Genomic DNA, 25,468 nt, shown 5'->3' on the forward strand with positions numbered 1-25,468 from the left:
TTACCTTTTTCAGCCATTTGTTCGTTAGTTAGATGATATTTCAGTGCCGTATTTGAGGCTAGATTGAAGTAGTTAAAACGTAAAGAGGTCACGAAGAGACGCCGTCCACTGGACAAAGAAACTGGGTGATATATATGTAAAAACGGCTGGTTTGGGTTGAGAATTTCTTTTTTTATATATAGAGGAGCGAACATAAAAATGTTCTCAACCCAAACCAGCCGTTTTTACGTATTTATTTTTCTCTACAAAAGGGTTTCATCACTGATTAAAGCTGGGTGATGTTTACAATCCAGGCACTTTCTTTCGGCTTGACCTTCATCGCGACTAGTTCAGTGGAGACTCATATTTAGAGACAAAAAGCTAGCAAGTTATTCAATAATCCAGTGGAAGCAATCGTCCACTTGTCTGTTGTTTTTATGTTGTGCCCAAATATAGAGTTTTATCATTGTCATTTAAAGGTCTCTAAGAATTCAGAATACCAACACTCAATATTCACTTGAACGAAATTAGGCTTAAATAAAAATGCATTATTATTATTACTGGGGGGGGGGCGTAATGATTAAAATTAATAAATTTCCAACAATATTTTGAACAACAATAATTTCATTTCATTATTTAGAATTTCATGATGTAACTTTTAAATTACGTAATAATAGTATACGTCACAATGAATAGTGATATAGACAGAGCGCTACATCACCAACTACTTATGACAATTTATTTATTAGTAACTATAGTTTGTTAAGTGTGCATGCTAATAACGTTTTTGTCTTTCGCTAACATTCAGCAGATTTCATAAACTTTAGTACACGATGAGTTCTTTTTGTTTGCTGTAATCTTATAATACTCACTGAAATAGTATGTTTGTTTGTTTGTTTTAATTTCGCGCAAAGCTACACGAGGGCTATCTGCGCTAGCCGACCCTAATTTTGCAGTGTAAAACCAGAGGAAAGGCAGCTAATTATCACCACCCACAACCAACTTTTGGGCTACTCTTATAGCAACGAATAGTGGGATTGACCGTCACATTATAACACCCCCACAGCTGAAAAGGCGAGCAAGTTTTGGTGTGACGGGAACTCGAACACACAATCCTCGGATTAGGAGTCGAGTGTCTTAACCACCGTGCCATGCTGGGCCTAATGGATCACTGAAATCAAATCCATTTGAGGTAAATTTATTTTAAAAACCTAAACATCACATAAGTTTACAGTGACTGTAAAAAATATTACTTATGAAACAATGTCTGCTTATAAAAACAAAAATATATTTTAAAACAAACAATGATAAATGGCGCAAATTGTGTTTCCAATAAAAGAAATGTAAAAAATGGTAATTACGCTTTAAAACATTGATAAACAGTTGTAAATATAGTTGTAATTAGACTTTCAAATAAAGCATCATAAAAAGTGGTAATTACGAATATTTGAATTTATACAAAGGGCCAGCCAGGTTATTAATACCTTTGTGAACTTAAACATGACGCTGTGTTTTCAATCGAAGGTTTGTTAAATAATTATTTATATTAACACTAGATGGCAATAGTTACGAATATAAACAGTGGATTATTTTTAACTATAAAATAACTATTTTTTTTAGAAATATTGCTTTGTTATAGAATTATAATAATATGATGCAAAATATATCTACCTACAATATCTATGACATAATGGATGTAGTCTCTGGAATAATATTATAATATTATTGTTTAAGAAGGAACCTTTGAGTAACCTATCCATAATTTTTATAAACTATTTTACAAAATATTAAGAGAGAATAACGGTAATTATAAAACAGCTCCAGGTTTTCTTTCATTTTCTTAAGAGAGAGTTAGAGAAAATAAAACATTATTTTTATAAAAGATAAATTTTACATATCAAATAGTAATCTAACTAAAACTGTTAAAGTGCTGCCACCTATGTGTATTCATGATGTTAAAAAAACACATAGGTTCAAGAATTATAAATAAGAAATAAAAACCCTGTAACCCGAGTATTATAGGGTTTTATTTCATGTCTTCAGAAACATTTTGCCCCCAGTGGCTCAGCGGTAGTTCTGAAAACTTATAACGCTAAGATCTAGAGTTCAATACACGAAGTAGGCACGGCATAGATAGTTCATTGTGTACCTCAAACAAACAAATCATAAGCGAAATGTTTTTTTGGAAATTGTAGCCTTAAAACATGAAGCGGTTGAGTTGCACATTCTTACAATTTCAGTTATTTGCACTAAACTAAGAAAAATGTGTTATTTATACGTTTTATAGAACATCAACTAAAAAGTGAAATGCAATATAAAAAAGGTCTCGATATATTAGTGTAATAACAAATTTAGAGATAATTATTTTTGTAAAGGAAAAAGAAACACGTATTATACCGAGTGTACCTTTTGTTATCTTAACAGATTTTTTTATACTTATATTAAGAGTGTAAATTTGTTCTTTGTACAAAACGGAATCTCACATCAGTCAGTACAAATGTTTCTTCGTATAAATAGATTATAAATTATTGAAATAATACTTTACAATAAATACAAACGCCAATAATTGAAAGGAATCTTCAAGGCTGAGACTTAAACCCAGAATCTTTGATTAATTAACAGAGCCAGTACTTTATTCTATTGAGCTATCTAAACGTACAAGCCGTCGTTGTTTGCCTCATCTCATAAAAGTTTCTAACTACGAGTACGAAACTTCATACTGTTTATGTTTTTCTGGGTGGATAATTACTGGATTGATTTACTGCCTCTCAACAAAATTGTGCGTAAGGTTCACACGTTGTTGCTATTGGACAACTTCGTACTCTCAGCTGCAGCTGACAGTCAATCGTGTTATTCGGTTCAAAGCTTGACAAATTCCTCGTGGCGACTGGTGCCATTAATCGGTTGCCTTTTTTGTGGTCAGTAGTTTATAACGAGGCTGTTCAAATCACGTCATTCATGTGCCAGTCCTTTAGTAACAATCAAATTTAAACTGAGTAAGTGACGTCAAGTCGCTGTCTAATTCATCGTCTCCACATTAGCTCACACACACAAACATACACAAAAGCTTACAAACTATTGCTTTCAGCTGCTACACAACGGCACATAGAATGGTTCTGAGTTTCTGTGTGTTTACAGCCCGGTAATGCCAGGTGGATTAAGGCGTTCGACTCGTAATCTGAAGGTCGCGGGTTCGAATCTCCGTCACACCAAACATGCTCGCCTTTTCAGCCGTGGGGACGTTATGATGTGATGGTCAATCCAGCTTTATCTTCTGACAGATTTGAGATCTAATTTCAACCACTATTGAGAAATCTCTTCTTTTTTTTCCGTGTAAAATGGTTATGGATCTTCCTTTGTAAATTGTTAAGCACAAAGCTACAAAATGGTCTACATACGCTCTGTTCACCACATATCTCGAACCCTATTTTTAGCATTATAAGCTAACTTAGCGCTAAGCCACAAGATGAAATGGAGGGGTCAGAGTCGTAATGAGTTTAAAACAACATATTGTTTCTTATATGTATACACTATCATATACTGCTTACCAGGGGCGTAGATTATTTACACCCGATGGGGGAGATGATTTTTGCAACCGCTAATGTAGACTGTTCAATTTGCAAATTGGTAATCTCTGAATACGTGAACCTGAAAGCTGTAAACATGCAGTCACAGAGTAATCTTGTTGCCACAACACTTGCATGTATACTTAGGCCTACTGACTGATACTTAGAACTATCGCTTAGATCGAAAAGCTTAGAAGCACGCCTATTTTAAAGATGTACATTTCGGCTACTGAAAAAGCCTAAATCTAGGCCTAATTATGTAATTTGATTTGTAAGAACACTAGAATAACAAGAACAAACACACAATTTGTAGGCCTGTGATGCAATAAAATAATTCAACAGACCAAACTGTATGGGGGGATAACTGTATGCACCATACCCCCCACCTAAAATGAAGGGGGGATGTATAACCCCATTCCCCCAGGATCTACGCCCCTGCTGCTTAGTGTTGTTAAATGATAGTTTATTAATATATGTATACATACCCATGCAACACCAGGATGATCAATTTATAAATAGGTTATTTAGAAGTTACAATTCGTCAAGTTAATCGATTTTTAACTTCCTTGTTTACTTATTTAATTCTTATTTGTTTCTCTACCTGTTTTCTGTTTTATGAATGTAATATTTATTATTTTACAGCATGAACTCAAATTAGTCAGTAATATTTAATATTAATATAAAAACACCGGTAACACACAGGTACGTCAGAGGCCTAAGAACGGTAAAATCAGGTTTTAATACTTACGGTGAGCATCACATCGACCGCGCAATGTGTCTTTGGAAGTTTAACGAAAAACAAACAAATTATTTAAAAAATAATTTATCATCACAGCTGTTCTCTAAGTGTAGTTCTAATTTTGAAGAAAGCCATTGAGATCACTGGTTAAAAATGAAATAGTTAGTGCATAATCGAACTATTTTTATTGATGTTTTCTTATGTTGAGAATCAGACGAGCGATTTTCAATTCGTGCGATGATCAGTGTGGTGCACTAAACCTTGTTATGTTGATTTGGAAACTGCTCGACAGATTGCCGTGAAGACTAAACGTGTCGTGTAGCATTATTCTAAGCCTTAATCTGCAATATATTCTTATAGTTTACTTCTTTCTTTCGTTGAGCTGGAAACGGTTCAACTAAGGACTAGAGCCAGTTAACATTATTCTATTTTAAGAAATTTTGAACCGTTTATAATTATTATTATCATTATTTCTGATAAGTTTAATGTTCGTCTCCTTTTTAGGCTTATCTGAAGGCTACAACCACGTGACTTCTTACTTAAGACGCTGATTCACGGGTTTAGTCGTATTGCTATAACTTTAAAACTTTTCATTTTTCTTTTTCTCATGTTGCACTGTTAAAGAAGTGCGGATTAATGATACTTATAAAACCACATAATATATTCTTTCGTCACTCTCCCCAGGAGTTGATTTAACGTGCAGCTCGGTCAGTTTCGTATACTTATTAAATTTCAACGTGCAGTTGGAAACGGAATTTTATACTTTAGTATTTATTACGTATATTTTTTTTTTGTTTGGAAATTTCGCACAAAGCTACTCGAGGGCTATCTGTGCTAGCCGTCCCTAATTTAGCAGTGTAAGACTAGAGGGAAGGCAGCTAGTCATCACCACCCACCGCCAACTCTTGGGCTACTCTTTACCAACGAATAGTGGGATTGATCGTCAATTATACACCCCCACGGTTGGGAGGGCGAGCATGTTTAGCGCGACGCGGGCGCGAACCTGCGACCCTCGGATTACGAGTCGCACGCCTTACGCGCTAGGCCATGCCGGGCCTATTACGTATAAACGCAGGAGAGCTACAGAACCACAATTTGTCTCTAAAAATGTGCGTCATATTTTAGGTGTAATAATGGATGAACATCTAATACAACAGTGTGTATAATATTACTAACATTTTCATTATGCGTACAAATCGATTTTTACACTGCAAAAACAACAAATCATTAATAAATAGACACTCAAAATAAGGATACAGCGCCCTCTGGTGGATATTAAATTTTAACTGAAAATTCCTTAAAATAGCTCCAAACTCTTTCAACACAACTGCTCAAACTTAAGTAAAAGATCCATGTAATAAACACTGTATGATATTTATAAATATAAATAAAAAAATACGTGAAAGTTTACAAAATAAATTAAAACTGTTTTTCTGTTACTGGGAAGCTTTGGACAAAAAACATTACAGAAGAATTATCATGCTCAGAGAATTGAAACTTTTCTGTTTGATAATATTTTACATCTTCAGGCTGTTAAAAATGTTTTATAATTTTGAAATGATAAACCTTCATCTTCTGGGTATGAAGTGTATCTATAAACTCCAGATAATTTAAATCCAGAAGATACAATGTCTGCGTTCCCCGCCGGTACAGCGGTAAGTCTACGGACTTACACCGCTAAAATCAGAGATTCGATTTCCCTCTGTGGACTCAGCAGATAGCACGATGTGGCTTTGCTATAATAAAACACACACACACAATGTCTGCATCCGATTTATTCTCTGCTGAATAATTTTAAACTTATCGGTGGGGTCAACGTATTTCTTCATATAGAGGAATTACATGTTTTTCCTCTTATAATTTAAAGAACTGAATGGAATCATTCTCTATGTAAAACACGTGTATAAAAACCACCACCAGTGATTAGTAAAAAATGTTTATAATATCTAATGTATTTTTGTTTGTATGTTTCGTATGTAACAAATTAGGTACCACAAATCATTTTCATTTTAGTGTAGCTCTAGCCCCTTCAAGTCCTCATCAACTCCTCTTAAGTATCTTCACATGTGACCATACTACTTCGTGGGAACGCAGAGAACACATGCAGCGACATCTACGGAAACCTACAGGATAAATAGATACAACGTTTATATCTTATGTTAGATTTGCAAATTGATTCATTAATTATTAGGACATTCTAGTCTCCTTTTCCAATTCTCTACAAGTTATTGCTTCACAGAAAACACTTATAAAGTAAGATCCTACCTAGACATAAATAAATCTCATCTTGAGACTTTAGTATCTTACATAATTAAGATGTAAAGAAGAAATAGAGAACAAACAAATTTCCAGAAAGGTCACAATGAACACAAAACGAAAGGAAATGCGTCTCATCCACCCATTTTATTTCCTACCCTTAAGCAGTCAAATTCAATGCCCTTGCCAAGCAGTCGACATAAAACAGTAATTAGGGTGGATATGTATAACTGGAAAGAAAGATCAGCGTGTAATTATTCATCTGTCATTAGCCCAGAAACTAATAGCAGAATTAATGTGTTATAATGCAAGCCCTTAGGCTTAGCCTCTCAAGCATACAATTCAATGCCTAATCTTACCCACCAGGTTAAATCAAGCAAAAAGTTAAAATTATTATTTTTTTTTTCAAACAACATATTTCATTATTCTTAATCATTGATGTTGTTTAATTTAAAAAAAAATCTACAAAGTCAAAAAGCAGTGCAAGAAAGTATTTTAACACGATGAATAAGAGCGAAAACAAAGTATTATAAAGCGGCCTCTAGATATTCGTTAAACCATAACATGTATACGTTTTTCGTTTACTTTTTCTTTGAGAAGGTAGTGTCAATTAACTGCGTAATATCTGCGAAAATTCTTTAAACATAAAGCTTGGTGATGTAAAACATATAAAGATTTCCTCAGAAATATAATTCATTATTAAATTTAAGCTTTAGGAAAATTAAAATAACGTGTATACCAAATATGTCAGAATTGTTTAGAATGCAACTTTAATAAGAAAAACCATAATCGTCCCATTTGTCGTTTATGTGTTTTTTTCCTCACGAAATTCGACAAGAAATAGCTTTACTTTTCACAACTAAATAGGTGTGAGGAATTTTGTTTTTTTTTAATGCCTCTCAGTGGTCGAGCGGTAAGCCTGTGACTTATAACGTTAGAAACTAGGTTTAGATACCGTTTCGTTGTGTAGCTTTGTGCTTAACTACAAACAAACAAAAACTTAATAATCGAAGTACAAGCCTTCTACCCGTTAATTTTACTCAGAGTTTGAACACGTTTCAAATTCCTCTTTGTAGGTAGCTCAGTTTAGTAGCCATGAAAAAAAAATCGCGTTTTATGACTCCATTTTTTATTTACCGTTAAAAAAAATTTCAAGTCAGCTAGGCCTGGTAGGGTTATCATCATGTTGTAGGGTACACAAGGCTGATTATTCCATTTTCTATTGTCAAGTTAATGTATTAGACGTAAATACATGTATATAATTAATAAAGAAATATAAGACTATAGAAGCCACAGTTTCAAACAAGGTCGAGGAAATACCTTTGAATAGTGATCGCATGGAAAATCTATTGTACATCCGTATTTGATGGTAAAAAGTCGACTTAACTACGTTTTTTTACACATTTTACTATTCTGGATAAACGTTTGCAGTAAGAGAGGTGAAAGATTTGTGTAATCAATACATTTAACACAGCACACCATGAGGGTATCGGGAAAGAAAACCTCAATCTTCCTGTCTAGGTTGTGATTAATGTTGAATTCTGTGTTAGATTGTGAATTGAATAAGGCTGAAATTATAAACAGAGAGATTGGTGACAAGAGTGAATTTGTTATTAAGCCTGATGCTTTGGTACTAACAGAGAGATTGGTGACAAGAGTGAATTTGTTATTAAGCCTGATGCTTTGGTACTAACAGAGAGATTGGTGACAAGAGTGAATTTGTTATTAAGCCTGATGCTTTGGTACTAACAGAGAGATTGGTGACAAGAGTGAATTTGTTATTAAGCCTGATGCTTTGGTACTAACAGAGAGATTGGTGACAAGAGTGAATTTGTTATTAAGCCTGATGCTTTGGTACTAACAGAGAGATTGGTGACCAGAGTGAATTTGCTATTAAGCCTGATGCTTTGGTACTAACAGAGAGATTGGTGACAAGAGTGAATTTGTTATTAAGCCTGATGCTTTGGTACTAACAGAGAGATTGGTGACAAGAGTGAATTTGTTATTAAGCCTGATGCTTTGGTACTAACAGAGAGATTGGTGACGAGAGTGAATTTGTTATTAAGCCTGATGCTTTGGTACTAACAGAGAGATTGGTGACAAGAGTGAATTTGTTATTAAGCCTGATGCTTTGGTACTAACAGAGATTGGTGACAAGAGTGAATTTGTTATTAAGCCTGATGCTTTGGTACTAACAGAGAGATTGGTGACAAGAGTGAATTTGTTATTAAGCCTGATGCTTTGGTACTAACAGAGAGATTGGTGACCAGAGTGAATTTGCTATTAAGCCTGATGCTTTGGTACTAACAGAGAGATTGGTGACAAGAGTGAATTTGTTATTAAGCCTGATGCTTTGGTACTAACAGAGAGATTGGTGACAAGAGTGAATTTGTTATTAAGCCTGATGCTTTGGTACTAACAGAGAGATTGGTGACGAGAGTGAATTTGTTATTAAGCCTGATGCTTTGGTACTAACAGAGAAATTGGTGACAAGAGTGAATTTGTTATTAAGCCTGATGCTTTGGTACTAACTTTCATAAATAGCGATGAACCAACCAAACCTTTTCTTCTAATAATGTCATCACAGGTTCTAAAATGTAGCTGTTGTTAATAAACATCTGGTCTGATGACAAACAGATGACAAGGTAAACATTAAACTGAGCCATAAGGAAAGAAAGAAGAAGTGACTATAATGTGAACTATTAACTGGAACCTATAGTATAATGTGGCTTGAAAGAAGTGACTATAGCGTGAACTATTAACTGGAACCTATAGTATAATGTGGCTTGAAAGAAGTGACTATAGTGTCAACTATTAACTGGAACCTATAGTATAATGTGGCTTGAAAGAAGTGACTATAGTGTGAACTATTAACTGAAACCTATAGTATAATGTGGCTTGAAAGAAGTGACTATAGTGTGAACTATTAACTGGAACCTACAGTATAATGTGGCTTGAAGGAAGTGACGATAGTGTGAACTATTAACTGGAACTTATAGTATAATGTGGCTTGAAAGAAGTGACTATAGTGTGAAATATTAACTGGAACCTACAGTATAATGTGGCTTGAAAGAAGTGACTATAGTGTGAACTATTAACTGGAACCTACAGTATAATGTGGCTTGAAAGAAGTGACTATAGTGTGAACTATTAACTGGAACCTATAGTATAATGTGACTTGAAAGAAGTGACTATAGTGTGAACTATTAACTGGAACCTACAGTATAATGTGGCTTGAAGGAAGTGACGATAGTGTGAACTATTAACTGGAACTTATAGTATAATGTGGCTTGAAAGAAGTGACTATAGTGTGAACTATTAACTGGAATTTATAGTATAATGTGGCTTGAAAGAAGTGACTATAGTGTGAACTATTAACTGGAACCTATAGTATAATGTGGCTTGAAAGAAGTGACTATAGTGTGAACTGTTAACTGGAACCTATAGTATAATGTGGCTTGAAAGAAGTGACTATAGTGTGAACTATTAACTGGAACCTATAGTATAATGTGGCTTGAAAGAAGTGACTATAGTGTGAACTATTAAGAGGAATCTGTAACATATAATTCTGCTTGAAACCCCAGTTTCAATTTATTTGTCAGTTTAAATATGAATTACGAAATATTTCTTGTATTTTACATCAAATGAAGTGTTAGTTAAATAGATAATAATTACTGGTAGAGACATTAGATATAGTTTGTATATCTGTACAACAACGTATTGGTTAAATATTCACTAGTAGAGTCAGTAGACCTGGTTGTACATCTGTATAAAGAATTGTTGGTTAAATATTCACTAGTAGAGTCAGTAGATCTGGTTGTACATCTGTATAAAGAATTGTTGGTTAAATATTCACTAGTAGAGACAGTAGATCTGGTTGTACATCTGTACAACAACGTATTGGTTAAATATTCACTAGTAGAGTCAGTAGATCTGGTTGTACATCTGTATAAAGAAGTGTTGGTTAAATATTCACTAGTAGAGTCAGTAGATCTGGTTGTACATCTGTATAAAGAAGTGTTGGTTAAATATTCACTAGTAGAGACAGTAGACCTGGTTGTACATCTGTATAAAAAAGTATTGGTTAAATATTCACTAGTAGAGTCAGTAGATCTGGTTGTATATCTGTACAACAACGTATTGGTTAAATATTCACTAGTAGAGTCAGTAGATCTGGTTGTACATCTGTACAACAACGTATTGGTTAAATATTCACTAGTAGAGTCAGTAGATCTGGTTGTACATCTGTATAAAGAAGTGTTGGTTAAATATTCACTAGTAGAGTCAGTAGATCTGGTTGTACATCTGTACAACAACGTATTGGTTAAATATTCACTAGTAGAGTCAGTAGATCTGGTTGTACATCTGTACAACAACGTATTGGTTAAATATTCACTAGTAGAGTCAGTAGATCTGGTTGTACATCTGTATAAAGAAGTGTTGGTTAAATATTCACTAGTAGAGACAGTAGACCTGGTTGTACATCTGTATAAAGAAGTATTGGTTAAATATTCACTAGTAGAGTCAGTAGATCTGGTTGTACATCTGTACAACAACGTATTGGTTAAATATTTACTAGTAGAGTCAGTAGACCTGGTTGTACATCTGTACAACAACGTATTGGTTAAATATTCACTAGTAGAGTCAGTAGATCTGGTTGTACAACGTATTGGTTAAATATTCACTAGTAGAGTCAGTAGATCTGGTTGTACATCTGTACAACAACGTATTGGTTAAATATTCACTAGTAGAGTCAGTAGATCTGGTTGTACATCTGTATAAAGAAGTGTTGGTTAAATATTCACTAGTAGAGACAGTAGACCTGGTTGTACATCTGTATAAAGAAGTATTGGTTAAATATTCACTAGTAGAGTCAGTAGATCTGGTTGTACATCTGTACAACAACGTATTGGTTAAATATTCACTAGTAGAGTCAGTAGATCTGGTTGTACATCTGTACAACAACGTATTGGTTAAATATTCACTAGTAGAGTCAGTAGATCTGGTTGTACATCTGTATAAAGAAGTGTTGGTTAAATATTCACTAGTAGAGACAGTAGACCTGGTTGTACATCTGTATAAAGAATTGTTGGTTAAATATTCACTAGTAGAGTCAGTAGATCTGGTTGTACATCTGTACAACAACGTATTGGTTAAATATTCACTAGTAGAGTCAGTAGATCTGGTTGTACATCTGTATAAAGAAGTGTTGGTTAAATATTCACTAGTAGAGTCAGTAGATCTGGTTGTACATCTGTATAAAGAAGTGTTGGTTAAATATTCACTAGTAGAGTCAGTAGATCTGGTTGTACATCTGTATAAATAAAACAGTGTTGGTTAAATATTCGCTAGTACAGACAGTATACCTGGTTGTACATCTGCATAAAGAATTGTTGGTTAAATATTCACTATTAGAGACAGTATACCTAGTTTTGACATTTGTATAAAGAAGTGTTGGTTAAATATTCACTAGTAGAGACAGTAGACCTGGTTGTACATCTGCATAAAGAATTGTTGGTTAAATATTCACTAGTAGAGACAGTATACCTAGTTTTGACATCTGTATAAAGAAGTGTTGGTTAAATATTCGCTAGTAGAGACAGTAGACCTGATTGTACATCTGCATAAAGAATTGTTGGTTAAATATTCACTAGTAGAGACAGTATACCTAGTTTTGACATTTGTATAAAGAAGTGTTGGTTAAATATTCACTAGTAGAGACAGTATACCTGGTTGTACATTTGTATAAAGAAGTGTTGGTTAAATATTCACTAGTAGAGACAGTAGACCTGATTGTACATCTGCATAAAGAATTGTTGGTTAAATATTCACTAGTAGAGACAGTATACCTAGTTTTGACATTTGTATAAAGAAGTGTTGGTTAAATATTCACTAGTAGAGACAGTAGACCTGGTTGTACATTTGTATAAAGTGTTGGTTAAATATTCACTAGTAGAGAAAACAGACCTGGTTTTACATCTGTATAACGCAGTGGTGGTTAAATAACCATTAGTAGAGACAGTAGACCTAGTTTTGACATCTGTATAACGCAGTGTTGGTTAAACACCTCATAACCATAAGTAGAGACAATAGATCTAGACTTTACATCTGTAGAGCGAAGTGCTGATTCCAGGAACACGTATCTTATGTTTATAAAAACCAATGTGTGTTACATCACTATTTTTTTTTTAAATATGCGGAGTCATAAAAGATAGAATATGTTTATCTAGATAGAACAATCAGAATACTATTACAATATTATTAATAGGCATGCAATGGGGCTGTAAGGGGGATGTCATGAAACCTTGTAAGTGTAGTGAGTGTTTGTATAATAAGCCTAAATTAAAGACTCGTAAGGGATTACCTACGCTAGAGCCATGTGCATAAAATTATCATAAGAGTCAAATTATCGATTCAATTTTAAACTTAAATCGTTTCTGAATTAAGCTATTTTCTGTTACATTGCCAATTTTTTTAAAATGAAAACAATCCTCTTTGATTAACGGAAACTCTAATTCAAGAAATAAACAAATGTTTTTCTAGTTGCGTTGTCTATACATTTTGTTTTATATTTTCAGTTCATAGACTAGGTACTTTTGTCACTAAGCGACAAGACATAAAAGCCAGTGTTGAAACGAGGTGTAACCGAAACGACTGGCTTTTCTATATATATTAGAAGTTGTTATTCTGATTTTTACTAATAATTATTCCATGGATACTCCACAGATTCGTTTCATGAATGATTTCAACTGTGATTGGCTTACAGAAGAATTTACCAACGTTTGACTGTACTTTTCTTCCACCTTTTTTTGGTTAAGTTGGATTTCTCAAAATCTACCTACTTTAATTAGCTATGACATATGAGGTTAGGACATACTATTGGGTGGTAATACTTACCCCGTCATTTTTCACAGTCTATACGCTTTTATACTAACCACCAGCTTTGGGGAACATACGGAACCACTAATGATCTACTTCATTACCATGGTTGTAGAGGGATATCCGAATTGAAGTAATTAACAAATACACAGGAATACTCAGAAACAACAAAACATGGCTTAAAGCTTTTTTTGTCTTCTGGTACATTAACACGAAACCGATATAATTAGCCGTTATAACTAATTAAATTCGATCTCAAAAACTTATATTGATATTCATTTAAAGTTTTAAACTGAATCTTTTCTATTTATTTCTAAGTTAATTTATTTTTATTTGCCTGTTTATGAAGTGTTTATACAAAGAGTACAGAGTAGACGTTTGTATTCCCATACCTAGACGAACCTGATAACCAGCTATGACGTTTTAATCAGTGGAATACACTCGTTAAAGCTTTAATTCAAAGAAGTAGAATTAAACGTGAGAAACATTTTATCTAGAAACATTACAGTTTATCAAACCTTGTTAAATGACCCGCTCGACTCTTATGAGCGTCTGCCATCTAGTGGAGTCGATGCATCAATAAGACAACAGTTGTAACTAAAAACTAAGGGGTTATGTCAGATTTATCAGATGAGAGGTTCTGATTGAAGGAAATGTTTTTCCGATAATGAAATAAAAACTGATAGCTCCTGAAAGATATTTTAATTAAAACAACGACTGAAATGTGAATACTAAAGACAATATTTTCTGTAGTGCAAGTTCGAATTATTCTATAAAACTGCAGGTCCTCATGTTGGCGGCCCAGCATGGCCAAGTGGTTAGGGCGCTCAATTCGAAATCCAGGATCTCGCGTTCGAATTTCCATTACACCAAACATACTCGCCCATTCATCTGTGGGGGCGGTCAGTCCCACTCTTTGTTGGTAAAAGAGTAGTCGAAGAGTTGGCAATGGGTGGTAATGACTCGCTACTTTCCCTCTAGTGGTACAGTGCTAAATTTGGGACTGTTAGCGCAAATACCTCTCGTGTAGCTTTGCGCAAAATTAGACAGAAAACCTATGTTGGTTAGAAATGTATCTTTTCTAAAATACAGAACCTAAGTCAACTAACTAAATTAATTTCTACAAAACTCAGACTTAGAAGTGTTTTAAGTTTTGTTTCTGGATTTTAATAATATACCTTTTCATCTGGCGAAGTGACGTCTGGTGTTTGCATTGTATGATAAAATAATATCGTCTTGCTTGGTAAAGTCATTCACCGACCAAATTAAATTAGTGTATTAGCCAAACCACGCCTACTGGTAAACTTTCTTTCTCTAGGCTGGCACTCTTGTGAGTAAATTACATCGTACGTCGAGCCACACTTATTTAATGTGCAGCTATTTACAAATAGATGATTGCTTCTGCACGTGACAACTTTTAAGTGACGTCATGAACCATATACTTTCGAAAATTGAAACAAAGGCCAATCAGATATGTTATCTTACTAAAGGCCTTCTTTGATATTCAATAAATAGTTGAGAGACTGGCCGGGAAAACACGATTCATCTCGGGCTCATCTTCAAGGTGAGATTCGTACGCTGACGTAAGAAGTTCACTTATTTCGCTTTCGGAGTCTTATACCAACTGGATACAAGAGCGCATAGGTGGTGTCGCATGAAACTTGCTTGATTAATGTCAAAGTTCAAGTTAGGGTAAGTCCAAGTTCATAAATATATCTACCTATTGCTTTGCTTTCATTTTAATGATGAAAATGTAGTTTTTATATTTATAAACACACAAGTAATTGACTAGTCTATATACATAAAAATGTACATGTAAAAATAGGAATAGAAAGATACATAAGACATAGGGGTCAATAGGTTTACTATTTATTTGTCACAAGAAAATAACAACAGATAATAGATGGTTAAAGAGAAAAAATAGAAAGATAAAATGTAGTTTAATAGTAGAATAATACAGGTAATATTCATTTATCGAATTGAACATGTAATAAATTTACTACTTTAACTTGGTAACGTTATTTTGATATTGGGGGTATACTCATGTATTGTACGCAGTGTATTTGTTGGTCTCACTTACCATGAAAAAATCGATATGTCCACGCATAGTGCGCAGCGCGATTCTCGCAGTTGATCGGCCTCCGTGTAGACCGGTGTGTATCGTTGTGTTGGAGAACACCATTACCAACTAACTGTATTACGTAATAAACAAAGGTTGAGTTTACGAGCACCTGTAATTTGTGTACACGTGTTTTTAAACAATGTTCTGTACATAAAATCACTACAATTGAATATTATTGTGAATGTATTATCGCGTAGATCGGAAAATCCCCTCACTAGAGAACGGAGTTCTTCCAGCATAGCGTGCGCTTCATATTTGACCCCAATTTGTTTTTCAAAAGTACGCTCTATACTCCAATATGTACTGTAAAAGTGTGACAAATATAATTAACTACTATAATGCGTTTATTCCACAACAAATCTTATTACGTATTTATTGCTTAACTATTGTATAGTTAATAGACTCGTTTTAAATTTACTTACCGCACACAAATATTATTTTAGTACAAGTTACAGATTTTACAATAAGGAAAAACATTTTTAAAACATGTCGGACTTTTCGTAAGAAACAACAATACACTTGTGTATTTGAGATGTGTAATCACGATGAAACGTTGTGCCTGTTTTTTAAACGTTCTTTGTTACTGGAAAAGCTGTAATTTGTAATACGATAATATTATGTATTTACTATTATTCATACACACAACTGTAAAATATCAATTTATGTAATTCTGCACTAATTGTATTCGTGCTTATATAAGTATTTATGTCACAACTGTCTAGCTACTGAAAGTGAGAAACAACTGTGCGTTTTGCTATTTTACAAAGATAATGTATAATCCAGTTCCACAAAGAAAGTTCTAGCTTCTGGATACTGAGCACGAGACATCCGTAACATCACCAATAATTTCTACATCAGGTTAAGTCCGATTTAATATACCATTCATTCTAGAGATTTACATCAAGAACAAAAAATGTATCACGTAAATATATGTAACACAAAAATACGCTGTATTATATGTAACGTGTTTTAATAAAATACATTTATAAATACAACATACATATCGTATAATAAAATACACTATCAAATAGATGTAAGTGACATGTGTTAACAAAATAAACCTAGCGATTCTATGTTTGTAATTAAGCACAATACTACATAATGGGCTATCTGTGCTAGGCCCACCACGTGTATTGAAACCAGATTTTTTGCGTTTTAATTCCTCATCTACCGCGGCGCCACTAGAGACAACCCTAGCGATAATTCATATACATTATTTTATCAAGTAAACTTTTGTTCCATCGATAAGATTATTAGTTTTTTTACTCTATTAATACTAAGCACTGCTTACTCTTTGGTGTAACTGAATTAAGTTAAAGTAACAACTTGTAACATGAAGATTAAAGTTTTTTTAAGGATAAAACAAGTTTTTAAAACCGTTTTAGTGAAGTTCTGTACGTCTGACGATTCCCTGCTTGGACAGCGGCAAGTTTTCGGATTTACAATACTAAAATCAGGTGTTCGTTTCCCCTCGGTGGACACAATAGATAACCCATTGTGGCTATGCTGTAAGAAAACACACACACCCGCCTGACGATGCTAGGAGTAAACCTAGCGAAATGTCGTGCTTTTAAAAAAAAATTAAAGGTTTTAGAAACATATTATTTGTTTTAACCGTAAACAAAACTGGAGCTTACATGTAACTGTTACTTGCTTTTATGGATTGGCATTAATACTAATAACAACTGTAAACACAGTAATTTACATACAGTTAGTTGTCGTGTTCACTCATTCCTCTTTGTCAGTTTATAATGATTTCACAACTCACTTTTTAGTGTAGTATCAAGTTTGATTAATGAACGTATCGTATTATAAACTAGTACTCTTATGTATTCCATCGAATCATAAAGAAACGTCTCAGTCATTGCTAGAGTTAACTGAAAATTTGGGTAATTTTAGACGTTTTTTTAATAAGATATGCTCGCAAAGCCACTCAAGTGTTATTTGCACTAGATGTTCATAATGTTGAACTGATAGACTAGAGTGAAGGCAGCTGGTTAATACCACCAGTGTTTCGGCTATTTCTGTCTGACTGAATTGTTTGATTTGACTGTCACCCTTATAATGCACCCATGACTCTAAAGTGCAAATCGAAATTTTTGTTTTGTGTTTGACGATAAGAGGACATAACCTGGGATTCACAGATCCCAGTCTGGTACATTAACCACTGGGCCACACTCGCCCCAAATTTGAATACTATTTCTTCACTGAGAAAAAAAACAAACGAAGAAAACCTTAGTTAAAAGGTTAAGTGAAAGACAATTTTAACTATTTTTACATTGATTTATAAACAAACGAAACTTCAAGCTCCATGACTGAGTATAAGTGAAGAAAGTCATAGTCTTGCTAAATTTAATTATATAAGTTAGTAAATTCAAATATTGTTTTATAATTAGAAGGCGCAGACAAAGAAAATGTTAGCTATTACTAGACCTAAATATAAAGAAAGTAAACATTGAACTCCATTTTTTGCAATGAAAGGTCATAAACGAAGAAACCCATAGTTATTGCTATATATAATTAGAAAGATTGGTAAATACAAACTTTCTTTTCGCACAAATAGAAAAAAGTCTCAGTTATTATTAGGTAATCTATATAATAAGAGCCATTCTCTGTTCGTAACGTTTGTCTCTCTGTCGGTAACGCTCAAGTTGGCTCAGTGGTCTATGTAAAGCAGTGGTTCTTAACCTGTTTTTGGTTTTTTTTCGGCCAAGCGTGTTAGGGCGTGCGACTCGTACTCCGAGGGTCGCGGGTTCGGTACAGGGTCGCGCCAAACGTGCTCGCCCCATTCAGCCGTGGGGACGTTATAATGTTACAATCAATCCCACTATTCGTTGGTAAAAGAGTAGCCCAAGAGTTAGCGGTGGGTGGTGATGACTAGCTGCCATCCCTCTAGTCTTACACTGCTAAATTAGGGTCGGCTAGCACAGATAACCCTCGAGTAGCTTTGTGCAAAATTCCATAAAACAAACAAACAAACAAACTTAACCTTTGTCATCGTCTTACCCCCTAAGACTCTCCTGGGTATTACCGTGACCCCTATAATAATTTTTGTAATGGTGAACTTTGCGTAAAGGTAAAATAAAACAAAACTATACAAATATCCTAATTTATTTAATATGTTAGAAATAAATGACCTTGAGAAATGCTACAAGTGCTAAACAAATGTAAAATCCATGGAATTACTGAACATATACAAAACCAACTTATTCACTCAGTGTGAGAGTTGATATAATGTATATAATGAGAAAATATACTAAATACGACGGAAACTTTGATATTTAAATTTAATATATTGATATTATATAGTTTAAAAAACTTAGGCAATTCAAAACGTTATAATATATGAAAATTTTTACTCGAAATTAGACAGGTGGTTGCATAACAAGCATCTCGACGCGGTTCAACTGCCGCACTTCAGCGTGTTTCTTATGGGTGGGCAGTTACAGGCACTTGCCACAAAAACTACAAACTGCTCCGTGATTTCCCCAATAATTCCCAAACCTTCCGTGACCCCGAGAAACTTCAAACAACCCCCCAGGGTGTCACGCTGTTCGCTCTTCTATGTAAAATATTTTCTCAACCCAAACGAGCCGTTTTTGCATATATATTTCTCTACAAGTGGGTTTTCTCGACATCACTGAGTTTAATATTCGGTATGCAAATGTTACCGCCCTTCTAGACACATAACTAGACAATATGAGCCTCTCAGAGACGTTTTTAAACTAATAACATTCTTACTCGTAGATTAATATCTAAATAGCGCGGTCCTACTAGAGATATTTTTTTAAAAAAAGTATGTTACTTTTCATATTTAAACTGTGTGATCCTCCTAAAACAAATTTAAACAATATGACTTTCCTAAAGACATGAAGTGGCTTTTCATATTTAAACAATATGGCTCTTCTAAAGACATGTTTAAATAAAGTGTCTTTACATATATAAAAAGAATAATCTTCTATATCTAAACAGTATGCTATATCATATCTAAACGGTATGTTTCTCTAAGAGACATATTTGAGCAGTGTGTTCCTACTAGAAACAATATGCATTGTTACCTTGTGCCTTGTAAATATTAATAATTTCCTAAGATGTTACAATGTGAAAGTAATTATGGAAACAAATTTCATATCGCCATTAAATGTACACAAATTGATTATATATATATATATATGTGTGTGTACAGTACCTGATTAATAATTTGTTTTGTGTCTGTAATTTTTGTGACACAATTATATTTAAAAAAAAAACAATCTTCGAAATAAAAATAATCAGATTTTCAAGGTTTGTTACTTAGTACATGTTACGTGTACATACATAGTAGTAGGTGGTGGCTCAGAAGCAAGTAATAACTAATGTGCCATTACACCTCCTAGTAAGAGGGCGAGCCACAAGCAGAACAGAAACAGGTGTTTTCGCTGTTTCTCAAACAGTTATTTACACAACACGCTGCAAGATGTGATTATTATTAATTTTTAACTTCCGCAGTGGTTCGGAGTAATTATTCTCAATTATTTTACTAAGCCTACACATCAACGTCATGTTTTCGCAACGTGCCAAACTGACACAGAGGTCTCCTATAAAGTTAATTGTCAAGGTTATATATCAAGGTCGTCTTGCATGTGAACTATTTTCACATATATACATAATGCCCAGTATAAAATCCTAACCTAGTATACGACCAACTGTATGTAATACGTTCTGTATGCAATACACGTAAAGTGCCCTGAATACAAGCCTATCCAACTAAAACCTAAGCTTATATGTGTAACATGTGCAAAGTGTCTTGTTCACAAGTCAGTTCTACTGAAACACCAAATCTACATAAAGCACTTTGTATGTAATATGTAAAAAACATCTTTTACATAATTTGAAATATCGTATTTACACTGTTTAGAAAAACGATTTCATATGTTTTACAGTTAATTGTTAGATTTAAAATGTTACTAAAGCTGCACTGTTTAGCCACAAAATTCAAAAGAGTAATTTTCAGTACGCCAGTTGACTTTCCTCTAAGAGCTTAGCACGAGTTTAAAAGGAAAACTTTCTCCTATTCTGCAAAGCATTTGGACAAAGAACAATCATGAAAACCAAGCCTACACAAACGACAATCACACAATGTTCCGAGGGCATGACTAGATGACTAATAACTACAGAGACAAAGAGCAGGAACATAATGTTAAGAAGGAAAAGAAAAGCACCCTCTTCAGGTCTGAATGAAAATCCTAACATTCCACCCGTCAGTAAACAAAAGGTGTACTTTGTTTTTTGTTAGACTTTATACTCTCGTTTAAATTCACTTCAGGTCAATTCCTTTCCATCCTTCCCGGAGGTTTTGGTTTAAAGAGTATATTTTAAGAAAGTTCAAATGATGTTTATCTTCACGTGTTGTCAGTGTTCATTCACTACATATTTCATTACTTCTAGGGTTATGTAAAAGACTGAAGATCCGATTTTTAATTGAAATCCCACACACACAAGCGGCTGATAAATGGCCTTATTCTTTTAAACCCTGAATATAAATAATTCATTTACATCTTCAACGGTGCTAGCTAATAAATTACGCGGTTTGTCAGCATCCTGTTGACCTACTGGACGTTTCCTTGACATAGCTGTAGGGTAGAAAATTATACGTCTCTTATTACATTAGACAGCCCTAAAGAACCACTAACACTTACATTGTTAACAGCAACTGTATGTGTCACAAAACAGGATTTATAACTATTTATTACATACGTTCTTGCATAAAATTACTAATATCTCAGAATAAACGTACGTATAAAATGTAGAACAAAGACATTAAAAATACACATTCTAACAAACTGTAAAATATACATGTTAAAAATGTAATCAATCAGAGAGAAACAGTGATTTATTTTATTTTTCATAGAAACTTTTAAACTGGCCTTGAGAAACATTAAATGTAACTTATTTGTGTAAATGCTTCAGTATAGATAGAGATAATGGAGTAGACGAATTACACACACATGAAACACCTGTATGTAAAATAAGGAACGACTCCGGTACGTAACTGAAACTTGTGAAAATGGCAACAATTCCTGTTTTGTTTGCCATTTTTGCGTTCTTTGTAGATGTCTTTACGTTCTTTTAAATAATACGTATCCATCGAAAAAATTAAATAGCTAATTATATATATATATATATGTATTAAAGTACTTTCTATTGAACAATTAAATCCAGACAAGACCCAAAATCTTTCTGCGGTTGATTCAAGGGTAATAAGTAAAGATCCCACTTACATTTATGAATCCTGCCAAGTTATCATGTACATTTACCTATTCTGTGTTTGTAAACAGATAGGTAACAAATGTGTCATAAAATATCTCATCCTACTGACTTAATGAGTTAATGGTAGTTTTGTGAATAACTCATTTTGTAGCAATCTCTCGTGTCATAGTCTCATAATTGGGTCTTCTGGTATGAACTTAAAGAACATCACAAGCTGAAATGTAACAGCTCCACAGCTACTGTTCGTTTGTGAGAACGTTGACTGAACTTGCTGAGTTCTTTTAAATTCACAGAATATGAATAGTGAGGGAATGAAAACACAAACGTAAAGATCGCACGCACACTGTTATGGTCATCTGAAGTTTGACGTAAAATAATAAGAATGTTGTTAAGAGTTGAGATTTAGTACTGCAGTTGAAACATTTAGTTTTTATTTGATACTAGGAAATCTGATACGTATATCTTTAATTTGTTATTAATTTACTGAAAACCAAAGCCCAATAGTTTGTTTTGTTTGTTTGTTTTTGAATTTCGCACAAAGCTACTCGAGGGCTATCTGCGCTAGCCGTCCCTAATTTAGCAGTGTAAGATTAGAGGGAAGGCAGCTAGTCATCACCACCCACCGCCAACTCTTGGGCTACTCTTTTACCAACGAATAGTGGGATTGACCGTCACATTATGACGCCCCCACAGCTGAAAGGGCAAGCATGTTTGGTGCGACCAGGATTCGAACCCTCGACCCTCGGATTACGAGTCGAATGCCTTAACACGCTTGACAATGCCGGGCCCAAGAAAATACACATACGTACATTTGAAACGATGTTAATTCAAAATCAAAAGTAGATCATCCAGAAATTCTATAATTTATGTTCTTTACTGTAATAATATTAATACGCTAAACAATGTTCTAAGGTTCATTTACTAATTTCTAAGTACACTTTGCGGTGTTCACCCAAACTTCTTCTTGCCTTGCTCTCGAATTTCATAATCTTGTCATTTCATGTTATCAGTAATCCAAATTTCCTCACGAAAGACTTACCCCCACAGCTTCGCATTATGTATATGTTCAGGAATCTTTATGGTCATCCTACAAAATATTTTACACATTGTTTAGATTTTCATCTTCCAATAAATCTTTATTTTCTTTCAGGCTATTAAGATTCTTAGTTCGATTTTGCACTCTAGTTTACATTATCTTCTTCCAGACTAAGCTGTTTGTTGTTGTGTTTTTTCTTAGAGAAAGCTACACAATGTAATATCAGTACTCTTCTCTAAACGTGATTAGTTAATAAGTTATACCCTTCCCCACCCGACTGAGATTTGAACTCGATACGTTTTGCATATATACGAATATTAACCTGTTTGAATATGTCTTGAGGAGGGTCATAATGCTTATATTGTCTCTCTAGGAATATCATACTATTGAGATACATCTCTAGGTAGGCGAAACTGTTTACATTGTCTCTCTAAGTGTATAATAATGTTTAGATAGTCTCCTTAACAGTCTCTTACTGTTTAGACATATCTTTAAGAAGACTATTCTGCTTAAATATGTCTAAAGAAGAACATGCTATAAAGATATGCAAGATCACCCCGATAAGATGGCTCTATAAGTCTATTAGACATGTTAAATGAATTATAAACCTAATCTCATTTCATATCCATTGGTTTATAAATTTATTCTAATCTATCTCCTTTTATATATTGGCAATGGTCCCTAAAGCACTTTATGAAGGTATAAAATCGAAGACTGGGGAATTGATGATGTAGTTACAAATACGTACCAATCACATTGATCATATTGTGTCTGTACATGTTTATTTAATGTTTGTTATAATCTAATACGAAGATACAAACAGTCATAAGTCATTAAATCTGTTGGAAGAAACAAACAGCTTATTTTATGAAATAAATACATGTATCATATCATTCTTTGTTTGTTTTGGTGTTGTAAAACAGGAGAGAATATACCAAATTATTATCTGGATATATTTTTTTTATTTTCTCTCCCACAGTTCTACAGCAATGATAACGTGGTGTTTAATCCTTCTCTTGATTGGCTCGTTTGTGGATGCAGCTAGTGTCAGCCATCAACGGTTGTTTCGGAACTTTGATTTACCCAACTCTCCTATTTATCGTATCAGCAAGTTCTCTGGGATCAGATCTTCTATCGCGTCACCTTTTTCGCGGTCCACGATTTTGTCATCGCCAATTCGTCGATTAAACGCCACATTTCTGTCAAATGGAAGAGCAAGAGATGTTGTAACCAAGTTTAAGTCCAGTCCATTTTCTCCTATCTTTTCCACGTTTTTAGGGGTCAAGAAGAAAGAAAGTGAGCTATCCAAGTTTGTGAAACTTCCCCTTAACTTTGTGTCCAACGCCAAGCCTTATAAGTTACATATAAACAAACCAAAGTTTTTGAATCTTGGATAAAGAAGAACAAACAGTGAGCTAAAGTTAACAACAGGTGTAAAGAATGGTTATGTTGGTGTATTAACAACGAAGAAACAAAAATGTCTGCAAAAAGCTGACTGACAATGAGGCTGCTCTTTGAGATACTTGCAGTTTTGAACAGTTTTGTAACTCTTTCTGTGGTAGAGGAACTACTGGGAAAACTTATACAACAGGTTTTTTAACGTTCACTGATCGTTAAAGAAATTTGGGTGTTTTGGTAAATTGCATAAAAATCATTTTGATGGTATGTTTTTGTTATGGTATGCTCATAATAAAATGTGGGAAAGAAAAATACGAATGGTTGTGAAGTTGTTATTTTTGACGCAACCAGTTACCTATTAATGTATTTCTGAGATGAACAGTTTTGTAAACAAAAAAAATATCCATTCACACCACGTTTCTAAGTATGAAAAAGTTTCAAAAGACAGACCACTGAATAAAAAAAAGACAACTTTTTACCAAGTTAAGTTCTTCTGTATGAATAAGTTTGAGAATACAAACGACTGAATTAAAAAAAACGACATTTTTTTCAAACTATGTCTCTAAACATGAAATTTGAAAATACAGATGATATAGAATCAAAAACGACCCCCTGCCAAACTTCTTTACATGACTAAAATATTTTGTATAAATTAGGTTAAAGGACTTCAAAACGTTGTCTTTTAGATCGTTGTTTCTGTATAATTAACATTAACTTTATAAAACGGTGCACTTATTCAAGAAGTTATTACACTTGAAAAGAAAACTCTTCAAACATAAAACCGGACAAGAAGGTACTAAACTGTTATGTGCTAAAACGTTTTCCTTCCAAACCAGAAATGAAGAAGGATAAAAGACTGGTGAGTGTAACGAAGAAGGTTGTCTTAACATGTAAAGAACCTTAAGAAGGAAGACAACCGTGAACCAGATTACGTCTGCAAGTGACCCATTAACCGATCACAGACTGAAATATCATTCTGGATCACAGTGTAAAACAACAACAAAACTCTCACCCAACCAAGTCTGTGTTCTTAATTTCACGCTAAGATAATTTTTGAATGTTTTACTGTGTTCAAAATATAGAAATATTTGTGTTAGATAAAATAAAGAAACGAGGGACATATTGGAATTAATGTACACAGAGGCACAGTAATCAGTGATGTCGAGAAAACCCACTTGTAGAGAAATATATATGCAAAAACGACTCGTTTGGGTTGAGAAAATATTTTACATAGAAGAGCGAAC

The 25,468-nt window shown here is 33.8% G+C and overlaps 1 protein-coding gene across 1 annotated transcript; it reads left to right on the plus strand.

The window, feature by feature from the left end:
* The first annotated feature begins 14,405 nt into the window (after nucleotides 1–14,405).
* On the plus strand, nucleotides 14,406–24,529 carry LOC143227050 (uncharacterized). Its single transcript, XM_076458596.1, has 2 exons — nucleotides 14,406–15,111; nucleotides 23,806–24,529. Exons 1-2 carry the CDS (start codon nucleotides 15,092–15,094, stop codon nucleotides 24,221–24,223), a joined length of 438 nt encoding a protein of 145 aa, XP_076314711.1. The 5' UTR covers nucleotides 14,406–15,091; the 3' UTR covers nucleotides 24,224–24,529.
* Nucleotides 24,530–25,468: the final 939 nt, after the last annotated feature.

Source organism: Tachypleus tridentatus, chromosome 9 (genome assembly GCF_004210375.1).
Source record: "Tachypleus tridentatus isolate NWPU-2018 chromosome 9, ASM421037v1, whole genome shotgun sequence".
Lineage (NCBI taxonomy): Eukaryota > Metazoa > Arthropoda > Merostomata > Xiphosura > Limulidae > Tachypleus > Tachypleus tridentatus.

Coding starts and splice junctions, on each gene's coding strand:
- LOC143227050 (XM_076458596.1), top strand. CDS start 15,092: ATGTCAAAGTTCAAGTTAGG. Junction 15,112..23,805: donor ATGTCAAAGTTCAAGTTAGG/GTAAGTCCAAGT, acceptor TCTCTCCCACAG/TTCTACAGCAATGATAACGT.